At 45.5% G+C, this 8323-nt stretch overlaps 1 protein-coding gene across 1 annotated transcript; it reads right to left on the bottom strand.

The window, feature by feature from the left end:
- Positions 1-2914: 2914 nt before the first annotated feature.
- LOC136216813 (DNA-directed RNA polymerase subunit beta-like) lies at positions 2915-6084 on the bottom strand. The gene is made up of 2 exons (XM_066003367.1): positions 5819-6084; positions 2915-4199 (listed from the first exon to the last, which is right to left on the bottom strand). The coding sequence occupies exons 1-2, from the start codon at positions 6082-6084 to the stop codon at positions 2915-2917; spliced, it is 1551 nt and encodes a 516-aa protein (XP_065859439.1).
- Positions 6085-8323: the final 2239 nt, after the last annotated feature.

Genomic DNA, 8323 nt, shown 5'->3' with positions numbered 1-8323 from the left:
TATCAATGAGTGTTCCCTCTCCTGCTATCATGTGCTTGCTCGAGAAATAGCTTTGGGCACGCGGTCGACTGGAATCCTAAATGAGGGTGTTCAGGAGATTGCCCCATAAGGAAGGTCAGTGGTAGGTCCCTTCCTGTACCACGCAGTAGGATACTTAGGATCCTACTCAGATATCTTCCTATCATATCCTTCCGGAGATGAGGTTCCTTTGTTGGCTCAGTATGTGGATTCAATACCTATTTCCTCAAGCGGCTCCAATTACCGCTTCTCCTTCATCTAGCTCCAACAGGGAAGCTTTCAGAGACCAATCGAACTACACATCAACAAGTCTTTGGACGGGAGGGAATCGGCGATGAGCAAACCGGTAATAGGTACTCGAATCCAACGATGGGTGGCTCAATCAATCCAAAAGGCTTTAAAAGAGAAAAGAAAAGTAGCTAGGGAGGGAGGAGAGATAGGTTCAACAAGCCCTAGCCCAGAGATTCAAGAATTCAATTAGTTAGCGAACGTCCCCAACGCCTCCCTCTTATTTAGGTAAGCTTGTCCCCCAGCGAGTTATCGGCTTTGAACTCTTCCATCTACTCTTTTCGCTTCCGGTAGGTAGCAGCTTTGTAAGGTAGTTTTCCATACCCTGCAGTAGCCGACTTATATGACTTTGCTTCAACCGGGCTAGGAATGACTTTCTTGTTCGATCTCCGGCCAGATTCCTCTATCAATCTCCTTGCCGGCAAAGTCCTTATCCTTACTTAACCGGCTTAGCGCTCGCTGTCCGATTTCTTTTGCTTCGACCAGGCACGTCCGTTAGATCGGCTGGGAGTCAAGTGATCCTAATTCAAGGTCTCAGGTATACCATACCGAGGGAGAACCCATTTTCTAAGTCGAGTGAGGAAGTTTAACTCTTATCAACAGATAACAAAGAATAGAAATGTTCGAGCTCCCTAGTGGTTGGCCAAAAGTTAGAGATAGCTATCAAGATAAAAAGCAGGTGTTTCCGAGCTCGATCTTGTGATTGACTAATCTGCTTTTCCAATGTCAGGACTCCATATATTAAAGGGGAAGGGGCTCAACCCCAAAGACTGCCTATAGATGAACTACTTCCTGCTCTAAGAGAGATTGGATAGAGAAGGAAGAACCGATTAGGGTACACAAGCGATTCTCTGAAAGAATCAGTTCTTGAATAAGATGTCCTGCCCCCACTTCTATTGAGAGGTCCCTACTTCATAATAAATAGGCAGACGCGAAGGAAAGATAGGCCTAGGTTAAGAATGACTATGTCTCTTGAGTGCCCCTGTCCCCATTTCGTAGGCAATCAATCGGAGAACCGGGGAGGTGTCCTCACTAAAGACTAAAGGGCGGATCTATTCTATATAAGCGATTCCCCATTTTGGGCTAGATCCCATGAAAACCTTGCTTCCCCATCTTAATCTTTGCTCAGAACGACGGAACACTCTAAGAAAGGGAAGGCTAAATAGCCCTTTTATTAAACTAAGAGCGAAAAAAGGAGAATAAATTACAAGCTAACTGCTGCTCCTTCTGATAGCGCCATAGCAGAGACTCCTACTAGCAGGATACAATACACTAATCGCCAAATAGACAGACGGAAGACCCGATCCGGTGTAACTAACTCGACCTGATTGAGGGCAAAGGATCAAAACCTTCCTTCACCTGATGGCGAATACAAGAAGAGTTCGGCAACGCAAAAGCGGGCTTAATAATAAAATAAGAAGATCGCGTTAAGAGACTCGTCCCCTGAACTAGATAGTTAACGGCGGCAAGCTGTGATCTTGCTGTAGGGTCAGAGCTGCACCGAAGAACTGTTATTATCGACTCGATGGCTCTGATCCGCGTGAATCAAACGGTGAGTGACTAGTTCTTGAATTCAATCCCGAGCGTCAAAGAGCAGAGGGATCCTGCTCGAGATAGGATGCCTCCGGGTAAAGGCCGCAAGAAAAAGGTGGAAAGACAGAAAAGACCATAGAATAGCAATAGGAATGTATCCGCTGCTATTCGACAACTTTCTCCGTGGACAAAGGCCCGCAGCTAAAGGTTAACAAAAGATTGAAGAACCCATGACGATCTATCTAAACGATACGAGACGGATCAGTCAAGGGCCACCAGAGTAACAAAGCTGGCGAATATCCGTGAGAGCGGAAGATAAAAAAGGTATAGGTAAGTAAGGCTTGCACTGCACCTCTTTTAAGATCAAGGGGTGTTAAAGTATGCAATATAGAAAGAGGCGGATGAGCCCCCCAACGAAACTAACTAAACAAGGGTCGCCTGACTACACTACATTCAACCTTGACGGAACTTTCAGCACGGTCCGGAATTCGAAAAGTCTACCCTGACTACACAGATTTGACTACACTACATGAATAAGAATGGGCTTCCTAGTGCCGGCAACCACGAACGCTCAGGGGCTGGAAAGGGGCCCCAAGTAAAGCAGTCAAACCAGCCTCAAGAAAGCTGCCATCCTCATATCAATATGGATAGTCGGGCCTTAGTCTATTCCTTCGGAACCTTGGTAAGGAATAGGAGTGCTTTCCCCTATTAGGTACCTCGATTTCCGCAAACCTCAACCTCTGACTTTTAGAAGTAATCGTTTCGGAGGTGCATTCTACATTCTACCTTCCTTGGAGTGGGGAATCTCTTCCTTCGCTCGGAAAACCACGCTTTTGCGAATGAATGTATTTAGGCGTCGCGTCGTCAGTGGATGGTTCCCCAGTAAGAAGGCCAATATAAGAGTGCACTCGACCATGGGGGCGGGGAAAGAGGCATACAAAGGACATGAATTGCCGACCTCTAGGGGGGACAGGAGCGTAGCCACTAAGTCAGGCATATGTTCCCAGAACGCACCCAGCACGTTGGAGCTTCTCGTTTTCCACCTGACGTATGTATTTTTTGAAGTCTGTTCGCGTTATTCATATCTACTCACTTTCTTGTCTAAATTTCGGAGTAAATGGTCTTCTAGATGCGATATTTCATTAGTGATCCTTTCAGGTCCTTGGCTTGTCACATGAGTCTGAATTTCATATTTACGTATGTGAAAAGAAGTATAAATATCTTCATATACCAGACGTTCGCTAATGAGTACTGCATCCTCAAAATTGTAACCTTCCCATGGCATATAAGCTACTAATACGTTTTTCCCCAAGGCGAGTTCGCCACCAATGGTAGCGGCACCATCCGCTAAAACTTGTCCCTTTTTAATGCATTTACCCTGCTGAACCTGGGTTTTTTGGTGCATACAAGTATTTTTGTTAGAACGTTCATACATAACTAATGGAATGCGTAGAGTATCTCCATTGCCCGATAAAATGATCTTGTCAATATCAGTATAAATTATCTTTCCCTCGTGTTCGGCTATAGCAGGAACCCCTGAATCTAGAGCCGCTTGGCGTTCCAATCCAGTGCCAACAATGCATTTTTCGGACCGAGAAAGTGGAACTGCTTGACGTTGCATATTCGAACTCATTAAAGCCCGATTCGCATCATTATGCTCGATAAAAGGAATGAGGGAAGCTCCAATAGAAAAATATTGGAAGGGAAAAATACTTCGAAGATGGACCTGTTCCCATGCAATAGTCAGGAATTCTTGACGATATCGAGCTGGCGCAACCTGTTCTTCCTGAACACCTCGATTCAGCGCCAAGGAATTTCCTGCTGCTAACATATAGTATTCCTCACTATTTGGTGATAAATAAAACATCCGTACTTTTTTTGATCCCTCAGAGATTTCATAAAATGGGCTTTCTAAAGACCCCCAATGATCAATCTTGGCATGAATTGCTAAAGATCCAATAAGTCCAACATTGATTCCTTCAGACGTGTCAATGGGGCAAATGCGCCCATAGTGACTGGGGTAGATATCTCGTATTCGAAAACTAGCAGTTCGTCCTGTTAATCCTCCAGGACCCAAATAACTCGATTTTCTCCCATGAACTATTTGTGTCAATGGATTAGTTCGATCCAAAACTTGAGATAATGGGTGTAATCCAAAAAAAGATTCATAAGTGGTTGTTAATGGAGTTGAAGTTACCAAATTTTGAGGGGTCGGTATCAATTTGTGCCTAATTGCTCCACATATAGTCCCCCTAACCACATTTTCTAAACGAATCAGGGGTCCTTTCCTGGGGCTAATACTTCTATTGTTGATGTCTCTTCTTTGTTTCCACCTTGGACTTATGAACGAGTTAGAGGTCCTTCAAAGAAAGATGGCACTCTCTTTAGCTAATGGGCTAATTCGTTCTTGTTTGCGAAGTATTGGGTGCTCGTCTACTCTCGCCTTCGGGCTTGTTTTTACTGGTTGGACGATAGTTCTATGGAATGGTGGAGATATTATGCAAATGAGAATGTTACCCGAAGTTGGAGCGCATTCACCCCTTCCTTCACCCGACGGATCTCTCAGATCCTTCACTGCTACAAGGGAGGATTCGTCAGTATTCTCCATCTCTCCCCAAGGGGATGAATGGATTGAGGATTGAGAGAAATTATGGTGGGGGCGGGGAAGCCTCCTCTGTCCCCCCACAACAGGGGCAATCTTCCCCAACGGCTGCGAATCCGGCGGGAGGGCAACTTGCTGCCAATAACGCCGAGCCAACGCAGAGCCCGCTGCCCCAAATAGGGGAACAGCGGGACCAGCCCACGGAGAGGGGCATGGAAGGTCTTAGGTGAGAACAAAGATTGGTCTCAGTTAGGAAAAGTTCTTCAATAATCTATTCGCGAAAGACTTGAGTCACTGGTACCCAAACCCGTACCCAACGGCATCAGGAAATTAGATCCTCAGAACCGAAAGTCGAAGACTCGCTCCTACATCTCGAACTCTCAAAGGACGTTATTCTTATTGCCCCATTTCGTCCCAAAGAGACCTTCCCAACCAGCCATCCCCTAGCTTGAAGGAGGATTGATGAACCACCTGGGGGAACCAGACCCACTATCTCATCAGGGAACTGCGTGAAATAAATTAGGATATAATCTTCACTTCGCAAGAAAAGAAAGATTTCCTTTAGTCCCCCTCATTGTATAGAACATAAATATGCCCGCCGCCTTCGACAAGAATTTCCTGAGCACGCAAGTCAGTTTGACAGTCTTCAGTTTTGTCACAAGGTAATCAAGGAGATTCTTAACGAAGCCGATTGGGGGAGACCTCTTCAAAAAAAAGGGCATGGGAATATCCCGGCTTCTTTATGTCCAAAAAAACTTTGTTGACCTATTCGAAATCGATAGAGGCGTGGCAGAAAATTGCTTGAACAGCTCGACGATCTATGCGTCGATGAGATTAGTTCTTGTAAAATTGGGAAGGGGAGGATCTTAAGTCCAAAAATGACCGGACCCATCCCCATCCGATTCGAACAATAAGTCGAAGGCTAAGATGAAATGGGGAATCTGAAAGCGTGACGAGAGAATGAAAAAAAATGTCACCAAGGCAAGGGAAGGCCCTCTGCTTGATCTTCTCTTGCTCTTGCTCGAGTCCTAGGAGCTCGTCCTCCAGACAGTCTCGTACTTTATATTTGATATACGCTTTTTTTTATTGTGACCCTACTCTTTATTTTAGGCAGGGGAAGACTCCATAGAGGAAAGACCTTGGAGCAGGACTCACTTCGATAGAGGATTCGGAGTTTCTTCCAACAGCTGCCACACGTGAGACCCCAGTGGGCAAAAAGTGATAACTTTTTTCTCACAGGTGGGTGAGAATTTCGTATAGACAGCCTTGTCACGGATTTTTGATAGCCCTAGAGAATAGACCATATTTTCCTAAAGGCTTTTTTCGGTCAACGAAAACTGGGGTATTTTCTCATCTATGATATTAGTTAGACCCTACCGGGATTTCTTCCATACTTCCATAAGTCTCTTAACTACTTTTTCGGGAAATAGATTGACAATTAGCATTGCCTTGAATGGGTCTACTTCGCCTTTTGGGGATTCCACTAATTGATGGAAGGAAGTGGATGCGGCAGGATTGGCCCCAATTGAATCACTAGTAAAGAATCGGACATGGAATGCGCGGGAACTTCTTCCACATGGGGAAGGGAAGCAGGCTTGAAGACCAGTAGTAGACCTCCGATGGAGATCCAGCCCCATCCGCATCGGAGTAGGCCGATATATGAAGGTGTCTATGTGAGGCAAACACGATGCCTCTACCTAGAGAGCCCTTGAGATGCTGAGGGAATAATAGGATCTTTCAAGGCTTCCTTCAGTTCTCCTCACATTCCATCTTCACCAGTCTTCACACAAGCAATGTGTTGAGAAGCTGAAATGACTTTCACTTTCTGGCTCCTCTTATTCTCAGCACATAGGGGGGGCGGAGGAGGTCGCATTTGCTTCTAACCCTGCTTCGAACTGTGTCTGGTATTCTCCCTTGGAATGGGTTCAGCCGTAGGGAAACCTGCGGCTGGATTGAAGAGAGCCCTCCATCTTGGATGAGGCGACTGAACCTGAGGTTGAGTTGGAGATCGACGACCTCATTCCTGATCGACAGCCGGTGTTAACCGAAGACCGGCCAAACTAAAGAGAGCCCGAAGAAGAGGGAGAAAAGCTTTCTCTACAGAGTGGGGTGGTAAATGTTCTCGCCACAGAAGCCAAGTGGTTCACGGCTGAACAGGTACGCAAGGAGTTCAAACAAACAATGAAGTCAAAGTCGTGTTGGGCTGCGATAAAAGGGAGGTTCGGAGGATCTACCGCGTCCAGTCTATTCCGAAGGTGCAAGATAGGTTCCCGATCAACACGAGGCTCGAGAGACCTCGCCCGATAGAGATTTCAACTACATTGAGCCCCGGATTGGGGGAGAGTTTCTAGTTTCCCGACAGGTCGATGTACAACCGACAGGTGAATGTTTTACCAAAGTCGTGTACAACTCCTTTCATGTGTATTGATTTCCGCTTATTAGTTTCCTAAACGATTTCTCCACAGCACCCCCTGACCAAACAAAAAACCAGAAAGCCAAGATCTCTATAAAGCGAGGGAAAGAGTACAGACGTGCAGCAGAGAAGGAAGAAAGACGAATGCTATGAGAGCTTAGCTTGGACGGAATAAGGTATAGGGGAGACCGCCCGCCCATTTATCGCATGTGAGGGGAAGACTAGTAAAAGATTCGAGCTGTAAACTCGCAATATAGTAAGACGGAATATGAATGAAGGATTGAAGCATCTGACCGGGCTCCGGAGATGAATACCGAAAGAGCTTACCGGATGCACCATCGACCTCAGACAGCTGGACCGGGCGGTGGAAGAACTAAAAAGAAAAAACGTAGTAGCCTACCCGAGGTTTTTATTCCAGCTCAACTATATATAGTTGAAAATAGAGTGGAAAACTACGCTTCAAAATCAAGCTCAAAAACCGATTCCTTTGACCCCATGAAAGTGACCTTTTTGGATTAGCCTCTGAGACCGAGCTGCTAACAAAAGAAAAGGGCGAAGGCAGGATTGAACTGATTGTTTGATTGCTCGGAGGAGAGGATGCAGAACAGCTTCGCTCGCTTCGTTCTTCTCCTTCCCAACGATGCATAGCAATGCATGGCAACCGCGACGTATTTGGTAGGTAGGGCTGAGTGAGGGAGATTGATCGCTTAACTGCTTTGCTTAGCTCGGAACGATGGACAGCAGATAGCTCCGTAATTCTATTATACGTTTCCTTATCAGAGGGGGCCCCGAGGGCTTCTTTATTGAAATTTCAATGAAATTGAATTGAAAAAGGGTCTATGGTACTCGAACTCAATTCTTTCTGCCATGACCCTTGCATGTGTTAAGCATAACGCTTAAGTAGCATGTAGAGAAGCGAAGAAAAGATCCCACTCTTTCTAGTCATAAAGTCTCGTAGGCGATCTAAGGTTACCGACCGAAGTCCTGGGCCCGCCGCTTTTTTGATTCACAAGATGACTAAAGAGGGTCCTTGTCTATACTTTCTTCTCTTATGATATCTTATGATATTTCGAGCTTGGAAAAGAGGAAGGAAAGAAGACAGGGTCAAGTCAGAGTCAACCTCTATAGTATTCCATATGCATGAGAAAATTCAGTATGTAGTATTGTATTAATGACTGACTTCCGTTAGCATCCTGCTTGGAGTGATAGATTCATTACCTCAAGTAGGTAAGGCTTGGTGAAGTAAGACCGTTAGGAGTGCTTTCACTAAAGTTAAGAGTAAGAGTAGCTCCGGACTGACGCTCTAGTCAGCTAGTCAGTCTGTCTTTCCTTCGGTGGTAATCTTTCTCTTGTTCCCCGACTTGTAGAATATGCGTAGGAGGACCTACTATAATGGATTCTTTTTTTTTAATGCAGAGTATCAAGATCTTTTCCTCACCTCGTCCCGCTATTCCGCTTTCTTTTCTCTA

The sequence above is a fragment of the Euphorbia lathyris genome, chromosome 2 (genome assembly GCF_963576675.1).
Source record: "Euphorbia lathyris chromosome 2, ddEupLath1.1, whole genome shotgun sequence".
Taxonomy (NCBI): domain Eukaryota; kingdom Viridiplantae; phylum Streptophyta; class Magnoliopsida; order Malpighiales; family Euphorbiaceae; genus Euphorbia; species Euphorbia lathyris.
Note: the sequence above shows the minus strand (reverse complement) of the source record. Positions and strands in the feature narration are given on the sequence as shown.